Below are 19,607 nucleotides of genomic sequence, written 5' to 3' on the forward strand. Positions count from 1 at the left end.
TTCGGTAGCGGTGCCTCAGTGTGTTCTTGCTGTTCATCGTTTGTCCCTGTCAAATACATCATTAAAAAACCTTGGTCAACCTGTCATTTTTGTCAAGATCAATTGCCATTGTTGAAGAATAATCTGCCGATGTTTCCTGGAAAGATTATTTTCCTGATCTGAGGGTTTTGAGTATAACTTAACTTTTTCCTGAGCTTTGTTTTTCCATCATTAATATCCATTATGGGGTTTTGATTTCTTCTACATGACATTGAATATACATGTGTACTTACGGATAAGAAATCTCTTTAGATGTTACATCCACAGAAGCTATATATTATGCATACATCATACTTCTTGTCAACAAAGCCCATGCACATGGGACAAGCTGTCATAGGAAGTATATGGCAGGAGCATTTTGGCTAGATATCTGGCTAAAAAGAAGGCTACAGGCTTTATATCCAAATACAGAAAGGTTTTCATATATGGGATGTAAAGTTTTGTACCCTGAATAAATATTTAAAGTCTGGTGGTAAAGCTTGCACCTCATTAACTTTGTGGTTGTGGGTTGAGGGGCAATTCAGCAAGCCATTTGATTCGTGGGTTGTCTGAGAAAGACCATTACTTGAATCCTACATGTTAATCACAGCACACCATTATGAAGACACAGATGCCTTCATCCTGAGGAGCTTGCGTCAGCAAAGGGGAAGGGAAGGGATGGATACGATTGTTTGGGGCATGTCTGATATCAAAGGGCTAAAGTGTATGTCATACCCCTCCTTCGCCCATATGGTTGTATAGATATATGTATGCTCAAAGGTTTAAAACAACCACACTGACAAACCAAATGCTTGAGGATTATAAGGCCAAGGTGAATCAGAATCACATGGCAGTGGATATGGTGGAAGTCAAATTCAATGAGGAGCATTAAGCCACGCAAACAAAAAAGCTTAAGTTAAGCAGCTACAAAACGATGACAAATCATATCGTTTTGAAGGATGTTGAAACATAAAAAGCTTTAGGAGTTGTAGCTCCTTAAGATACACGAAAAGACAGCATTGCAACTTGCAACTTTAGGAGTTATGACCCTACTTGGGGGGTCCACTATATATTCATGTCAATGTAGCCACAAAACCTGTTAAAAAACAACAGATTAAGTATCATTAAAATAGACCTCTTTTGAAAAAGCAATCTTGATAACTAGAACACATCGGAAGTGGTTTCCAAGAAGGAACCTGTCCAAAAGCATTGACAAGAACACTACAAAGGGTAGTAAAAATACCTAATGGCATTTCCCAACATTGCCCAGGGTACAGCACATCACATTCGTGAATTTGTAGATTTTGTGTTGGATTGATCTAGAAATGAGCACCTATCTTACCCCTTAAACTCCCCTTCATCTTCATGTCTCATATACAGTATTGATTTGTGATCTTTCATGGCTCTTTTGTTTCACTTGACTTTCAACTTGAAGCCAAGTATGTGTTAAAACTATTGGCTTCAGCGTTGGGAGAGCTTCAGTTTCTACAAGAATTTATTTGAGTCACTGGCCATTCCTGCAGCTAAAACTTTTGGCATTTGCTGCATAAGTGTTTTGAGTGTTTATTTGAGAGTGAAATTAGCCATACCTATGACTAAAAACTGAGACAATTTGCAGATGGCTTTTTTCTCTTTTGTTCTCATAGCTCTATACCAGGAACACTATTCGACAAGTCGGCCCATGAACTGCTGCTTTGTGCATCAGACATTGATTGGTTCCATCCTTTTTTTTGGGTTTACTGAGCTCTATTCTAGCAACCAACAATGGAAATGAACATGACTGACACAAACTACCTCGGGGCAAAAAACAAAGTGAAAGTCCAGTTCCCATCAAATAATCATATTCCTAGGATGTCTTTCTAGGATTTTTAGGGTAGAAACTCAAGTGTGCCCTATGGCACATTCTGCACACGCTTCTAGTAATAAAAAAACAATACAGGTCCCATGCAAGACAAATTTGGAGTTTCTTGGAAAATACTATCAACATTCAATTCAGCAAACTTGGCAGACAAAAGAGCAATACATATTTCATGGATAGGATCAAAATGTAGGTGCAATTAAGTATACACAACCTTTCAGCCGCATGGGAAGTTATGCTTGAATTCTCTCCTATGACAAAACCAAGGGTTTCCCTTCTCAAGGAAACGTTTCTTTGACATCAACATGCAGCCAACCATAAAGTCCCATATATATGGTGCTGAAGTTTAGGAATGTTCCATCCCATCAAAATGTGAACTTGTCATATTTTGCTTTTCTTTTGGGAGACTACTGACCAATCAGGGATGTCAGTGTTCTTGCCTTCTTCTCTAAGAAGTGTAAAGAAACCAACAGACTAAAACCACCCTATAAACTTGGTTATTGAAAGGCCCATGTAAGTTCACGGTTGAGATTGGGCAAAGACAAATGATATACCATTGAAGGCCAGTGATATTAGAATCTACAATATTGTAATGGTTAGAAATTAAACAACCAACTAAACGTAAACATAAAAGCTTACACTAAGTGTTGTGTTTAAGACGGTGACAATTAGGACTGAAAGTTCACTCAAGACCATATCACAAGTATTGGCAGCATATAAAAATTAAATAAATTTACAATGTAGATGGCACGTAAATGTGCATGAGAAGGTTGACACAACCATATCATAAGTATTTGGCAGCATATTAAAATAATATAAAATTACAATGTAGATGGCACGTAAATGTGCACGAGAAGGTTGATATTTCATTTCATTGAAGCTTTTCTTATCTTGTGAGCAACTGCCCTCTTTCAGTACTTGTACATGGTATCTTTAAATGTCTGTGGGCCTTTTATTGGCCACTGAGCTTCTCACAAGCTTCACTTGCCCCAGTATAATGGGCACATTTGTTTAACCTCATGGCACATTATACTGAACTTTTCACAGTACAACGTCGCCATCTCAAGGCAGTGTGCGGCACGTTACATGTAGTATCTCATACAATATCTCTTTGTTAGCTTGAAAAGTCTAGCTAAAACTGGAAGTAAGATCCCTCTTCAGAGACCTTATTGAATGATCTCTAGTTTCTCTCTTTACATATAGCAGATGACATAACAATTTATCGACTACATACAGGCTGAATATCTTCAAAATTCCCTTTTATTCAAAAGGGGGCACCTACTTAGTCATTTTTTCAAACTAGTACGAGAAAGAATACGTTTTCCGTAAGGACTACTACGGAGTGCTGGCAAATGTGGGCGTATGGCTTCAACCAATCCAAAATGGAGGTTTCCCTGTATGAGAGAGAAAACACAATGTAAGCTTCAATTCATATTCTATACTTTGATAAACAACAAATTCATAAATCTGCCAGTCCTAGAATTACACACAGAATAGCCCTTTTTCCTGTGTTCCTTAATAATGGAGGAAAATGGCATTTCTGCATAGGCATCCATGCAGATTCGCAGTCTACCATGCACAACAAAAAGGACCGTTGCTTTCACCCATCAATAACGACAAAAGTCACAACTAATACAGAAAGACAACATCTGTCTTGTTTCTAGAGTGAAATAAAAGAGATCTGCATCCTTTCCGACTCCGATCAATGCCCATAATTCTACAACCCACCAATAGGTGTTAATGACTTCTACTTGAAGCTGCATTAGACAAGCAACTTCCAGGTTGAGACATCTTTCTACTTTCACAGGGCCAGCAAAAAGTTTGAATACAAAATCCAATCCCCCCCCCCCCCCCCCCAAAAAAAAAAAAACCTTGGCAGTTGTTGAAGCTTTGCTAATAATAGCTCTACAACTTTTCTCACAGCATTTAGAACCGCGCTTCTAAAGCCCATGCATATTCGTTTGAATGCACAAATTGAAGGGAGTTTCATTGAAAAAACACAAAGGAATGCCAACAATGAGATATAAAGGCTGTTCCATCTAAATAAGCAAAAAAAAAAATCTTTAAAGAAAAAAACAAAGAGTTCACAGCCCATCTGCAACAAATACACTAAAGAAGCTTCTCAGTCTGCTTGCAAGGATTACAATTGAGCTCGAAGACGAGGAAACTAGGATGAGCTAGCTTATGAGAAAGAAGATCTTCTAACGTCTGATCTGGGAGGCAGCTATTTTTTGCAGTTCAAAAAAAGATTAATCTACTCATTGGATCCCAAGCTTCAACAAACAGGTCGATGAAGAGACACCCTTAGTTTCTTCACGTGGGGAAAACACAGAGTTCACAAGGGAAGGAGTGTTCAAGAGTAGAACCGAACCCACTACTGTCCCTAGTACCTACCAATGGGCTCAGAAACCTCAGAAAGTCGAAAAACATTCCAAAACGTTTTAGACAGGAGGTTTTTGGCCAGCAAAAAATTTGAACAACTTTTTTTTTGGTTTCCCTCCAAAAGAAAGGTTACTTTTGTCTGAAATACATACGTACACGCTTTAGTTTTCTTCGTGAAAATGACTCTTTCCTCTTCTCTGTGTGTGTTTGCACGCACGCTAAACTCGAGATGTCCACTAGTTGGAAACACTATCTGCTAGGGGTTGATTTTGTTGTCCAAACACATCATCAAACCTTGCGATACTTTCTCACACAAACCAAGTTGTCTGAGAAACACATGCGATGGGCAAACGTCTTGTCGATGTTCCATTTTCAGATTATGCATGTGGAAGTAAAAAATAACATGGTGGCTAATGAGTTGTCGCGAAAGCCCCAAATTTCAGTAGTGTCAATTCCGTACCATTGTGAACTAGACAAAATGAAGACACAATATGCTAACGATTCAAATTTTGCAAGAATTTATAATCAACTTGTTGATGGGCAACATCATGAACACTATACGCTTAAGAGTGACTTCCTCATGATGCATGGAAAGTTATGCATTACTAAACAATTGCGGCCAAAGGCTTTGATAGAAAGTCATGCTCCACCATATGCTGAGCATCATGGAATTGATGAGACAATGAAAGTGGTTGAGGTATTCCTTTATTGGCCAACCTTACGCAAAGATGTTGACACATTGGTAAGATCATGCCTAGTATACCAAAAAGTCAAATTTGACGAGCAAAAGCAACCACGATTGCTGCAGCCATTGCCGATTCTTAATAGGCCACCGAACATATAGCAATGGATGCTGGGCTTTATGTTTGCTCTTCCACGAACACATAACGCAAGAACATATGGTTAAGATATTTATGAACAATATCTTTAAATATAATCAAAGCCTCAATCAATTGTCAATGATAGGAACCCACGTATGACGAGTCTTTTTTGGAAGGCAGCACATGGACACAACGCTGAAGTTCTCACCTTCGTTTCATCCACGACCAAATAAACAGCCAGAAGAGGCAAATTCTATTTTCTTGGATCTACCCAAATGCTACGTGTCAAAGCACAAGACAACTAACTTGAGAACACCATCTACCATTGGTCAAATATGCTTACAATAACATTGTGCGTACATCGACAGCAAGGCGCCATTTGAGATAGTGAAGTGAGGGAAGAAAGTCCCACCCATTTTGCAGACTTGAGGACAAGATATTTGAGGCAGACAAGTATGTGCCCAAGGATTTCTTTCTAGGGTTTCTAGGATAGAATCAGGTTGGAACATCTTGAGCAGGCAAGATGATTTGTTCATCATCAAGGACATGATCTAGGTTGTGTCCTTCGAGCTTTTAGAAGACTTACATAGAATACATCATAAGCCTTGAGGTGACTAGGGAGTTTTAGCTTGTAAGCTTGATCGCTTATGACTTCGATAAGTTGTGCACTGCACAACTTCTGAGCAGGAACCCGATTAACTAATTGCTAATTCCCAAGACGTACGACAATTCCATCACAACAGATTGTAAAACAAGAGAGTTTTCTCGTGTGAAAACTCATCCAAATCAAAGGGAAAGTGTTCCATTGCGTGCAGGAGCTCCTGCGAACTCATAGACGTGTTTGCTTCGCTCAAAACGATCCAAAACAGAAAGATTCAACTTGCTGCGTGTATTTACAGTTTTAGGGTGAAACCGGCCCGTAGGGCGGTAGACTTTGGCTTCCATCCGAAACTTTACTTTAGACTTCAGGACACAGAAAAACTTTGCAAATAAAACTTGTAACGGGAATTAACATTTCAAATGAACCCGGCTTGGAAGCTAGAGTGCTACCAAGCAGACATCGACAACTTGTTGGCCCCAAAAACTGGCGCCCCTTTCGGTATTTCTTTATTCTTATTGCAAAAACTAATCCAAACACTTTCACCTAACTCTCACCAAGATGCCCAAACCTGTCCATGGCTGTAATCGCAGGTTTTTGACCCAATTTCGCCAACACAACGGTGCAAAATCCCTATAGTTCAATTGTCACCAGCCAATGGCAATTCCATTTTTGTTTATTTTCTCTTTCTTTGGGGAATTTCGTTTGTTTTACCTTTTGGAAACATCCCTTTGGAAATCTAACTGCCCTGCATTGCATAGCTAGTGTGGAACTGTTCAGAGAGTCCAGGCCTGAGGGCTAAAGAGCACTAAGGTTGGACAAGGACTATGGTTAGCCAAAGTGGGGTCATTGGTCAGCCAAAGTGGAATCCTTTGCTACATAGGCTACATTTCAGTTCTGGGTGTGGCTGCAGTGTACAAAGAGGGTCAGATGACCTAGAAGAATGTAATGGCAGAAACTCCTAAATTTTAGGGACTGCTATTTTTGGACGGCAAAATGTCTTCGCGTCATTACGTGCAATTTGACATGGGGATCATTTTGTTACTCTGTGGCCAAGTCAACAGAGGCTGTAGGTGAGATATTTTTAGACCCGAGGGTCTAAAGCGGGAAAATGCACAAATGAGTGACACTTGGCACTCTGAGGCCAGTTTACTACTTAAAGAAAAGGCAAAAACGTGATTTTCAGCTGTGAGCTCGTTTTTTAGTGCTGTCACAGGTGGGAGAGCTTCAATGGAGTGTTGGCTTACCCTCTATGTACAATGAGGTGCAGGATGTCATGACCTGCACACCTCTCATTGCTTTCTCTCTCCCCTATTCTTTATGGTTATGCCCCTCTAGTGGGCTCATCAGATTGACCAATGTACAGTTGTGTGGGTTCATGCGCGATTGCCGAGGCAAGAGCCTCTTGCACAGGTACTGGATTAGCTAGTGGCTAATCCCCCACAGGTACAGGTGAATTCGGAGAGGTTTCACGCCCGAAATCTTGTCCGATTCAAAGGGCAAGTAGCCCTACAGGTGCGGGAGCTCGAGGTCTTGCTACAGACGAAACGGAGCCCAAAACAGGGAATTACAACCTGCTGTGTATTTTTGCAGGTTTAGGGTTTTGGCCCTAAACGGACCCTAATATCCCCAGGAGGTTCGGGGACACAAGGGGACCACTGTACAGGTGATCTAGCGCATTTTCAGGGAAGAAAACAGAGAATTCAGCGTGCTGCAGATTCTCACCAGGTTTTGCAAAGTGTTCGTATACGTCGGGAAAGTCATCTAATGTGTGGGAATACTGATTGTGAAGGGTCCTAGTACAGTTATGCTGCTAAAATCCGGCCAGAACAGAAGAAATTCAGCCCAGATTGTGCGGGGCAGCTTATAGGGAACCACAGCCTTTATTCCCTCTTTTAAAGAATAAAGAAATACCGAAAGGGGCGCCTATTTAGGGGCCAATCTGGTGTCTAACTTGCATACAGATGCATTCTAGCATCTGTATCCCATTCCCCTCTCTTGTTTCATTATAGCACAGGTAGGATAGACGACTAATAATGGGTGAAAGCTAAATCAAGGTTTGAAGTAAAGTCTACCGCCTTATTTGAAGTTAACAGGCCGGTTACATGGTTCCATCGACGGGATTAAATCACTTTTTCCTCAAAAAGTGAGCCTTGGTCAGTTTGGGTTAAAGACACACAGAGAGTTTGGGATGACCTTGAAAACACAGAGAGTTTGAAAGTAGATCGAGTGGATTTACAGGTGAGAAAGGCTACAAGAGTCTTTCTTTGGATACAGGTGAGAAAGGCTACAAGTCTTTCTTTGGATTTACAGGTGAGAAAGGCTACAAGAGTCTTTCTTTGGATACAGGTTAGAAAGGCTACGAGTCTTTCTTTGGATATAGGATGGATGGCAACAAGGAAGAGGGTTCCTCTTCAGAGGATAGACAGCCTATTCCAGCTGCACATGAAATTGGCGATAGTTCAGGCCAAGCAGAGAAAGCTTTGAAGGTTGTTACTGCTGTGACCATGTTCAAGCAATCGATGGAGAATCCAAGATTTATGGAGTTCATACAATCTTCATCAATAGCACATCAAGTTCAAGGCAGTTTTGGCATGCCAGGAACAGTGTTTAGGGGTATGCAAGGCATGGTGCCCAACCCCATGTATGCAAACATTGGTTTGCACCCAGAATTTCAGGGCACACAAGGTTAGTTTGGGGTGTCACAAGGCAACTTGGGTATGGCTGGTTTTTCAATCCCATCACTGAATATGACACCTGTACATCAACATGTTACTAGCCAGGGAGTACAGATGGCTCCCACAGGTGTACCCATTATGCAAACTGTCTCTTTTGACAATTTGGAGTCAATGGATAAGCTAAAGCCATACAAAGAAGATGATCAATGAGTCCATTGACACATTCAATGGCTTTGATTAGAGGACAAAGGTTTTCTCTTTCCTCGAACAGTTTGACAAAGCATTTGTTGGAAGGAGCATTTAAAGTCAGGAAAGCTGCCACTTTTCTGGAAAAAAAAAAATGCAAGTTAGTGGTGGAATACACTGTTGTTACAAGGACAGACTCCTTCCACTTGGAATGATTTCATACAGGTACCGAATTAGCTAAAGGCTAATTCAAAACAAGTACAGGATGATTTAACCAGCGCAAGGAATCTCGTGTAAATCAAAGGGCAAGTAGTCCTACTGATGCAGAAGATCAAAGGCGACGAATTGGTGCGATTGGCACGCAAAACAGAGCCCAAAAGAAGAAAATACAGCTTGCTGTATTTTTCTACAGATTTAGGGTTTTGACCCTATTTGATGCCTTTTTGTCCCAAGAGCTTCGGGGAAGCTAGAGAACAGTAATACAAGTGATCTGGAGCATTTTAGGAGCTAAAAACAGAGAATTCAGCGTGCTGAATTTCCAGGACAGGTTTGCAAAAGTGCTCTATTATGCGTGGATAATCACTTGGATATGTGGATTTTTGGTTGTGAAGGTTTCTACTACAATTATACTGCCAAAATTGGATCAAAAAGAGAATTCTCAGCCCAATAAAAGTAACAGCATAAGCGTAAATCACAGGTTAATCTCCAAAGATCAAGATGAAGAGCAGAGAAAGATTGTTTTCGATGCTCAGTATGCAAATCAGTGATATTGCATAAAGGCTGAAATTGCCTTAGAGTTGGAAGATTCACAATGCGTTTCACGTGAGTCTTCTTAGACACTATGTGGGTGATGTGCCAGAAGATATGCCAACTGAAGATCAACCAGAAGTCGAGGAACTTGACGAGATCTTGGTCCCGGAACAGATTTTGGCACATAAAGAAAGAAAACAAAAAGCAAGGTTGCAAGGTGCTGTTTGGTAAAGTTCAAAAGCTATTCACCTCTGGATGTCAAGTGGATAGAAAAAAGTGAACTTGCAGAGTCACTAATAGTATGGGAACTTAAAACCTTGGTTTGCAACCTACCTTGACCCCTTGAGATTAAGAGCTACATGGATTGTCAGTGTGACAATGGCTTCTCAAAGAAATGATGTACATGTTACTTACAGTGAGCTCAAATAAAGTGCATGTTACATGAATGTTAGTGTTGTACAGATTGTCAGTTTGGCAATTGCTCTTATGGAATGTCCAAAAGTTTGTTTAGTGCTATAGAAGTGAGTATTTCTTGTCCGTTTGTCAAGGGTACAACAATTATTTCTATTGAAGAGTACATGTGTAACTGCATTCTTAAACTGTCGGTTTGGGTATGCTCGAAAGGTTACTCGATCCAACGTGTACTTAAAGACGGTGACAAAATGTGACGCTTCCATTTTTTCATTGGAAAGTTATGGACTCAAAGCAATGGCAGAGTGTGACGCTTTCACTATGTCATTGGGACAGGGTTCACACACAGGCAATACATGTGTCGACGAGGTGTTGAATACACCAAGGTTGACAATGAGCATGTATGTGTCGTACATGTGTCGACAAGTGTTGAATACACCCGAGTGCTGACTGTAAGCATGTACGACATAGGTGCAAACGAGGACGTTTGAGATTTCAAGAGGGGAGTATGTCACCAGCCAGTGGCAATTCCATTTTTGTTTGTTTTCTCTTTCTTTGGGGAATTTCGTTTGTTTTACCTTTTGGAAACACCCCTTTGGAAATCCAATTGCCCTGCATTGCATAGCTAGTGTGGAACTGTTCAGAGAGAGTCCAGGCCTGAGGGCTAAAGAGCACTAAGGTTGGACAAGGACTATGGTTAGCCAAAGTGGGGTCATTGGCCAGCCAAAGCGGAATCCTTTGCTACATAGGCTACATTTCAGTTCTGGGTGTGGCTGCAGTGTAATGTAATGGCAGAAACTCCTAAATTTTAGGGACTGCTATTTTTGGACGGCAAAATGTCTTCGCGTCATTACGCGCAATTTGACATGGGGATCATTTTGTTACTCTGTGGCCAAGTCAACAGAGGCTGCAGGTGAGATATTTTTAGACCCGAGAGTCTAAAGCGGGAAAATGCACAAATGAGTGACACTTGGCACTCTGAGGCCAGTTTACTACTTAAAGAGAAGGCAAAAACGTGATTTTCAGCTGTGAGCTCGTTTTTTAGTGCTGTCACAGGTGGGAGAGCTTCAATGGAATGCTGGCTTACCCTCTATGTACAATGAGGTGCAGGATGTCATGACCTGCACACCTCTCACTGCTTTCTCTCTCCCCTATTCTTTATGGTTATGCCCCTCTAGTGGGCTCATCAGATTGACCAATGTACAGTTGTGTGGGTTCATGCGCGATTGTCGAGGCAAGAGCCTCTTGCACAGGTACTGGATTAGCTAGTGGCTAATCCCCCACAGGTACAGATGAATTCGGAGAGGTTTCATGTCCGAAATCTTGTCCGATTCAAAGAGCAAGTAGCCCTACAGGTGCGGGAGCTCGAGGTCTTGCTACAGACGAAATGAAGCCCAAAACAGGGAATTACAGCCTGCTGTGTATTTTTGCAGGTTTAGGGTTTTGGCCCTAAACGGACCCTAATACCCCCAGGACGTTCGGGGACGCAAGGGGACCGCTGTACAGGTGATCTGGCGCATTTTCAAGGAAGAAAACAGAGAATTCAGCGTGCTGCAGATTCTCACCAGGTTTTGCAAAGTGTTCGTATACGTCGGGAAAGTCATCTAATGCGTGGGAATACTGACTGTGAAGGGTCCTAGTACAGTTATGCTCCTGAAATCCGGCCAGAACAGAAGAAATTCAGCCCAGATTGTGCAGGGGGAACCACAGCTTTTATTCCCTCTTTTAAAGAATAAAGAAATACCGAAAGGGGCGCCTATTTAGGGGCCAATCTGGTGTCTGACTCGCATACAGATGCATTCTAGCATCTGTATCCCATTCCCCTCTCTTGTTTCATTATAGCACAGGTAGAATAGACGACTAATAATGGGTGAAAGCTAAATCAAGGTTTGAAGTAAAGTCTACCGCCTTATTTGAAGTTAACAGGCCGGTTACATCAATAGTGCATGTCAAGGATGTTGGGTTAAAGGCCCAAATGGTCCCCTTTAATGTACATTTTAAAGGTTACTAACCTTTGGCCAAGTTCACATTGAACTTGGCCACTAACTTATTAAATTGGTCCTTATACAATAATAAAAGGGATAGTGAGTTTTACAAACTCACTCACTTATCCCCTTACAAAACTTACGTGCTCTCTCTCTCCCACTTTCGATCTGCTAGCGCCCTCCTTCTTGCTGGTCTTCGCCACCTCTCCCTGCACACACCCCGCACACTCTCGCGTGCTCTTTCACTTGCACACACCGCCGCGCGCTCATCAATTGGTATCAGAGCCCTATTAGGGTTTGCCCCCAAACCTGCAAACGCGAGATTTTGCAATTTCGTCGCCAAAGGACTCGTCCCCGGACAGTAGAGAGCTCCAGGCAACCCAAATTGACCCAAAACAGGCTGAAATTAGGTCAAAAACAGCAAATTACAGGTTATGACAGCAAAATACACGTTTTGCAAATGATGTATTAAGGTGTGGGAATACTTTTGCTAAGTCCCGGCTACCCGAAAACACTGAAATTGCCAAAAAACAAGCCCTAAAACAGGTGTTTTAAGAAAATTTCAGATTTGTGCAGGTTTTTGCAAGTGTTTTTATGGTGCGATTACATTGGGGAAAGTGCAAATTGATGCAATTTACGCACGTTTGACAAATTTTGTCTATGTATGACCGTTTGTGGCTCAATTTCATACAATTTTGATGTTACAAACTGGGGCTTTTGCACTTACATGCTTCTAAAGGCTGTGTATTAGCCTTATGTATGTCTTCTGAGACTAAAAACAACTAAATTTGTTGTTTTCGAGCACAAATTCGCTCGCTGAAATTTCTTACTCATAAATTTCAGAAATTGAATTTTGTGTCCAAATCTACCTATTTTGCCCCAAATTGCTCCTGTGACCATTTGGAGCTGTAGTGCACATTTTTGTGAGGCTATACTCCGATTTTTGCGCATTTTGTCCAAAAATTCAGCGTATTATCCCTCTTATTTCGTGCAACTATGGCCTCATCTTCTTCGGATGTAAAGAATCTCTTCGAGATTAGGAGGTTCGATGGTACAGGTTTTGATCTTTGGAAAGACAGATTCAAGGAATCCTATTTCTTAAGGATTGCGAAGGGGCACTTGAACAGGTGAAGCCACAGAATATGACGGATGAAGCATGCGTTAGCATGAACAGGAAGGCCGTTACATACATTAAAATGGCCATGATCGATGAGACCGTCATTGATATGAAAGGTCTCACGACTGCTTTTGATGTGTGGGAGAAATTAAAGGGAATGTATGAAAATACAACGCCTGTCAACCAGGTGCACTTGATGCGAAAACTTGTTGGCATGCAACTAGATGAGTCCAAGAGCGCAGCAGAGCACTTGTCATTGTTCGCAGGTACTTTGTCGCAGTTACAGGATTCTGGCTTGCCCCCTTTTGATGATAAGCTAAAAGCTATCTTCTTGCTTATGACCTTACCTGAGTCATGGGAAACTTTGGTGGTTTCGTTGTCCAATAACCCCAATTTGACCTTTGATGGAGTTAGGGGTTCTATCTTGAATGAAGAAATCAGGAGGAAAGCAAGTGGAGAGGGAGACAGCTCTGCCAACATGGTTAGAGGCAAGACAGAAAAGAAGAATGCTTATGCACAAAGGAGTAAGAGTAAGAGTAAAGAAAGGGGAAATGCAAGCAAAGGCAAGGGTGATGTGACTTGCTATCAATGTGACTTGCTATCAATGTGGCAGGAAAGGTCACAAGAAACCCGATTGCAGGTATTATAAAGCTGAGTTAGAAAGGAAAAAGAATGGCGGAGACAAAAAGAAAGAGAAGAAGGAAGTCAAGGCAGATGCAAAGGATAGCTGAAAGGACAAAGAGAAGGCCAATGTGGCTTCTAGTGTCGTAATTGAGGAGCTGTCAGATGTAGAGGACATCTTGTGTGCCACTTTGTCAGATGATGATGCTTATGACTATGATGCCTCTCTAAATGTTCATTCACAGGACATGCAGATCACCAAGAGTGATCTTATTGATGCTTTGTTGACTGTCAATGATGCATTGTCCCAGACTTGGATTGTTGATTCCGGTGCTTCATTTCATGTGACTCCTATCAAGGAGTGTTTCTCTACTTTTGATGCGGGCAAGCGTGGCCATGTATACCTTGGAAACAATCATGCATGTTCCATTGAGGGTATTGGCACTGTGCATCTCTCCATAGATGGCACGAATGAGCTTGTCTTGCATGATGTTAGATATGTGCTGGGAATCAAGAAGAGTCTGCTTTCTGTTGGTCAGATGGATATCCATGGTTACAGCATCTTGTTTGAGAGAGGGTCATGGAAAATGACTAAAGGCTCAAGGCTGATTATGAAGGGCACAAAGAAAGGGACACTTTATTGCATGCATGGAAAGGCCGTGTAGGGCAAGTTTATTGCATTGGCTGAAATTAACTCTCACATGGAGTTGTGGCATAAGAGGCTTGGCCACATGAGCCAAAAGGGCCTTTCTAAGCTTTGTGCTTTGAACAAGCTTGATGCTAAAGGCACAAAGCTTGACTTTTGTAATGAATGTCAATATGGCAAGCAAGTAAAGCGTTCTTATTACTCTGGTGTCTCTCATAAACCTTGTGTGCTTGATCTTGTACATTCTGATGTATGTAGCATGCCTACTAAGTCTATGGGTGGTGCATGTTATTTTGTCTCCTTTGTTGATGATCATTCTAGGAAAATTTGGGTTTATTTGCTTAAGTCTAAGGATGAAGCCTTTGCTGCGTTTAAGAGATTTCATGCATTTGTGACCACCCAAACAGGTAGAAAGCTAAAATGCTTGCGTACAGACAATGGGGGGGAGTACACAAGTGCTGAATTTAACAAGTTTTATGAAAACTTGGGCATTAAGAGGGAGCTTACTGTGCCATACAGCCCCTCTTCTAATGGTGTGGCTGAAAGATTCAATAGGACACTTTGTGAGAGGGTGAGATGCATGTTGTCCACAGCTAATCTCTCCCATGGATTTTGGGGAGAAGCTTTGAAAACTGCAGTGCATATATGCAATCGATCCCCTCACATGTCTTTGAAAGGTGACATCTCTGAAGAGGTTTGGTCTGGCAAGCCTGCTTCATATGATCACTTACGCATTTTTGGTTGCGAAGCTTTTGTGCATGTTAGTCCTGAGTTGATGAGTAAACTAGATGCGAAGTCCATTAAAGGCCTCTTCATGGGATATGGTGAAGAAGGCGAAATGGGCTACAGGATTTGGTTACCTCAGCTCAAAAGGGTTGTACGTAGCCGGGATGTTGTTTTTAATGAGGCAAGGCTGCTTCAAAACAATTGTACCTCAAAGCATGACCATAAAAGGGTGAAATTTCAGCATGACCAGCCGCCTGTTAGGCCTATTTTTGACCCTCAGGATGCACCACAAATGGCTGAAAATGTAGATGATCCAGTGGTGTTTGAGCCAAATGATGTTGGACAGCAAATTGGGGCTCCTGAAGGGCATTTGCAGCCAAGAAACAATGCTGAAAATGATGTACAGCAACCCATTGTTGATGATTTTGTAGTGCCACCTGATGTAAACCCATTGCCGGATAATGTGGATCATTGGGTGAGGCGGTCTACTCTTCAAAGACGGCCTGTGAGTCGATATGACCCCTCTTTGCATTACATTATGTTGACAGATGAGGGAGAGCCTCTTACGTATAAAGAGGCAAAGACATGTGAGCACAGCGACAAGTGGGAGCTTGCTATGCAGGAAGAGATTAAAGCTTTGCATGCTAATCATACTTGGGATTTGGTTGAATTGCCCAAAGGAAGGAAGGCTATTCCTAACAAATGGGTGTATAAAATCAAAACTGTTGATGCAAAACCCAAGTATAAGGCAAGGCTTGTGGCAAAGGGATATGTTCAAACCAAGGGCATAGACTTTCAGGAAGTGTTCTCTCCTGTCGTGAAGATGACCACGTTGCGTGTATTGTTTGCCATTGTGGCTGCTCTTGATTTGGAGATGGACCAAATGGATATACATACCACTTTCTTGCATGGTGATGTGGAAGAAGAGCTTTACATGAAGCAACCCGAGGGTTTTGTTATCCCTGGCAAGGAACATTTGGTATGTATGCTCAATAGAAGCTTGTATGGACAGTGGTACAAGAAGTTTGATCGCTTCATGCTTAAACATGGTTACAAAAGAAGCCATCCAGACCATTGTTTGTATACCAAACGTGATGAGGATGGCAGCCCTATCATTCTTGTGCTCTATGTAGACGATATGTTGATAGCTGCAAAGAAAAGAATCACTATTGATGCTCTTAAAGGACAGCTGAAATCTGCGTTTTCAATGAAAGATCTTGGGGCAGCTGAACATATACTTGGAGTGCGTGTTACACGGCAAAGAGACAAGCGCCTATTGTATTTGTCGCAAGAAAAGTACATTGAAAAGGTGTTGGACAGATTTAACATGATTGAAGCAAAGACTCTTGGTGTGCCATTACAACCATATGTTAAAATCTCCAAGGATGATTGTCCCAAGTCAAAGGAAGTTGGGACAAAGGAAGACGCCAATGACATGCAAAGTGTGCCTTATGCTTCAGCTTGTGGTTCACTTATGTATGCTATGGTTGCTACTAGGCCTGACAGAGTCCATGCAATGGGAGTTGTTAGCCGATTTATGGCTAATCCAGGCAGGTTGCATTGGGATGCAGTGAAGTCCATTATGAGGTACTTGAAAGGGACTAAAAACAAATGCCTCTGCTATGGTAAAGGACCAATGGAGTTGAAGGGATTTTGTGACTCTAACATGGCTGGTGATGTGGATACACGAAAATCCACAAGTGGCTATGTATTTACTCTTGCGGGAGGTGCTGTTTCATGGTGTTCTAGATTGCAAAAGATTGTTGCATTGTCTACGACAGAGGCTGAATATATTTCAGCCACTGAGGCTTCCAAAGAAGCTATTTGGTTAGCACGCCTATGCAGTGAGTTTGGTTTGCCTGCTAAGGCACCTATGCTTGGTTGTGATAGCCAGAGTGCCATATGTCTGGCAAAGAACGCCATGTTTCATGCACGCACAAAGCATATTGATGTGCGGTATCACTTCATACGAGAAATGCTTGAGGATGGCCTTATTACATTGGTTAAGGTCTATACATCACAAAATCCAGCCGATGCTCTCACTAAGTGCTTACCAAAGCACAACATCATCTATGCATAGAGATGGTGGGAGTCACGTAGCTTAAAGGCGCCATTTATGTCTTTAAGTGGGAGGTTGTTGGGTTAAAGGCCCAAATGGCCCCCTTTAATGTACATTTTAAAGGTTACTAACCTTTGGCCAAGTTCACTTGGCCACTAACTTATTAAATTGGTCCTTATACAATAATAAAAGGGATAGTGAGTTTTACAAACTCACTCACTTATCCCCTTACAAAACTTACGTGCTCTCTCTCTCTCCCTCTTTCAATCTGCTAGCGCCCTCCTTCTTGCTGGTCTTCGCCACCTCTCCATGCACACACCCCGCACACTCTGGCGTGCTCTTTCACTTGCACACACCGCCGCGCGCTCATCAAAGGACGCTTTCCCTTGCGGTTTGGAAGCTTTCCAGTGAGCCGCACATGCAGACGCAGCTTTCCAATGGTGGGAGTAACACACTCTGAGTGGCCAAGACATGCCAACCTTGCCTCTGCCGTGTACCCCATCTCTTCAACTCTGATGCCCAGCTTCATAGCTAACTCTGGCGAGATAAAGTTTGCTTTGGCACCTGGATCAAAGAAAATAAGTGTCGTCTGATCTCTGACTTTACCCCATGCTCTGTATAACTCGCCGGCATCCGTGCTTTGCCTGTCACCCACCATGTCTAGCATTAAACCTGCTTCTTTCCTTTCTTGTCCTCTTATCATCTGAGTCAACAGGTCTTTTCCTTTGTGGGCAATCTGTGGCAAAGTGACCAGGATGTTCGCATATAAAGCATTTATTCTCAGCCATCAAGACCACCTTTTCCTCGAGCGACTTACGCACAAAAGGCTTCCTTTTCTGTTTCTTTGCATGCGCTCTAGAAGTCCCCGCTGAGTCCTTATCCTTGTTTACCTTTTCTGACCCTTATGACGCTTCAGGAGCTATTTTCACAAAGGGCTTCTTTGCTGAATTTTTATTTTACTGGCCCCCTTTCACGTTGCCTGGAAACCCACTGTCCTCTCCCTTCAACAAGGCAAGACCAATGTTGGCAACTTCCATAAGCTGAGTGAGGGTAGCCACTCGGTTCTTTGTACAGTAATCTCGAAGCCCTTGAGGCAACCCACAACAATACTTCTCAATCTACTCTGTCAGTGGCACAAACTTGTAGGAGGTTACTGAGAGCAACGCTTTACAAAACCTCCGGTTGTACTCTTGTAGGCTCTTGCAAGTAGCTGCAGTGAGTTGGTGCCAATCCATCATGACATTTGTAACAAACTGCTCACGTGTCAAAGCCCTGAAGAATGGAGTCAACTTGCAGATGTCGGCCGAGGGGCCTAAACCCTAAGAAGAACAAGTAACAGAAGAAGAAGTCCAACCAACTTATGGGACCCCGTCCGATGGGGCCCCAAGTGACATAAATGGAAATAAAGCAAGAGACACACACACACACACACAAAAGAAATTGTGTAGTTGTTGATGACGTGGCAGATTTTCAAAAATTGCGTTGGTTGATGACGCGGCAGGTTGTACGGATTTCCGTGTTTTGCGTTAGCTGATGACGTGGCAGGCTGTATGGATTTCCGTAAATTGCGTTGGCAACTTTTTGGCATTGCTTTTGGACCAGGAGCTTTTGAGTTACAAGGAATTGCCTTTGGGGCCTAGGTCCTTTAAATATGAGGCTAGGGCTCATTCTCTAGCATGCTTCCTGGAGAAGGTGCATAGTCTGGAGTATCGGCTTGTACTGTGTTGATGCAATATAAAGAAATACCGAAAGGGGCGCCAAGGTTTGGGGCCAATACTCTCAGGGGTGGAATTCTGCCACTTCGTGTCGCGTGTCGTCTCTCTCTCTCAGTTCTGTTTTTATTGAAGTGCTAAGAGTCTCTTCAATCTGTTCTTTTCTATTGGCACGTGGTGCCCGTCTTGTGACAACATCGGCTTTAAATTCATTTGACAGCAACGCAAATGCAAACATTTGCTTGAAGTATACCCATGTGGCGGTTGCCTGTCCTTGCATCAACAATGTCGTCCACCATGTAAGCACATTGTCTTTCAAGAAAGTGGTAGCTTTCCTAACCTTAGAGGCCTCAGTAAAATTCCCTCCTGCATAAGCTGTATCAAACTGTTGGAGGAAAGTAAGAGCCTTTGTCTTATCCTCAAAGCCATTGAAAGTGCTAAACTTTACAGCTGCACGACCTTCTTTGTAAGCTTTTGGCTTTTCCAATGCCCCCAAATTGTCATAGGGAATTGTCTGCAACATGGGCACTGTAATAGGTGTCATCGGCATTCCTTGGCCATTGACATTTCGTGTCGTACGTGCCATATCTAGCTTTTGTCCAGATAAACCAGCCATGCCAAACAACCGCAACCGATTGAGTCCTGAATGCATCATCTTCAGGTTGCCCAATCATAAAGTCCTACACTGGTGGAGCATTCACATCAACAAGACGTACAGACAGGCGTGGCCATGAATTCTCCCAACCTCAAAACACTGTAGGAATTGAAGAGGAACCATCTTCCATAATGCCTTTCCCTTTATCGGTCATAGTGTAATCCCGCGTTCATGTACTCTGTGTCTTCACCAAAAACCAACCGAAGCTCACTTCTTGAGGAAAAAGTGATTCTGTCCCGGCGAGACGGAACCATGAAACCGGCCCGTAGGGCGGTATACTTTGGCTTTCACCCGCCAACAACTGGTTGGCCAAAAAAAAAAATGCCAGAAACTTTACTTTAGACTTTAGGACACAGAGAAACTTTGCAAATAAAACTTTTAACA

At 42.4% G+C, this 19,607-nt stretch overlaps 1 protein-coding gene across 5 annotated transcripts in view; it reads right to left on the reverse strand.

Annotated features, from left to right (window-relative positions):
* Positions 1 to 2,660: 2,660 nt before the first annotated feature.
* Positions 2,661 to 19,607, reverse strand: part of LOC147463783 (uncharacterized) — a 39,996-nt gene continuing 23,049 nt past the window's right edge. For all 5 annotated transcript variants that reach the window (XM_086490905.1, XM_086490894.1, XM_086490899.1 and 2 more), the window contains one exon: positions 2,661 to 3,270. In XM_086490905.1, coding sequence (XP_086347031.1) covers positions 3,163 to 3,270 — 108 coding nt within the window. In that variant the 3' untranslated portion in view covers positions 2,661 to 3,162. The remainder of the gene's footprint in view (positions 3,271 to 19,607) is intronic.

Source organism: Adiantum capillus-veneris, chromosome 2 (genome assembly GCF_014529385.1).
Source record: "Adiantum capillus-veneris isolate H3 chromosome 2, ASM1452938v2, whole genome shotgun sequence".
Classification (NCBI taxonomy): Eukaryota; Viridiplantae; Streptophyta; class Polypodiopsida; order Polypodiales; family Pteridaceae; genus Adiantum; species Adiantum capillus-veneris.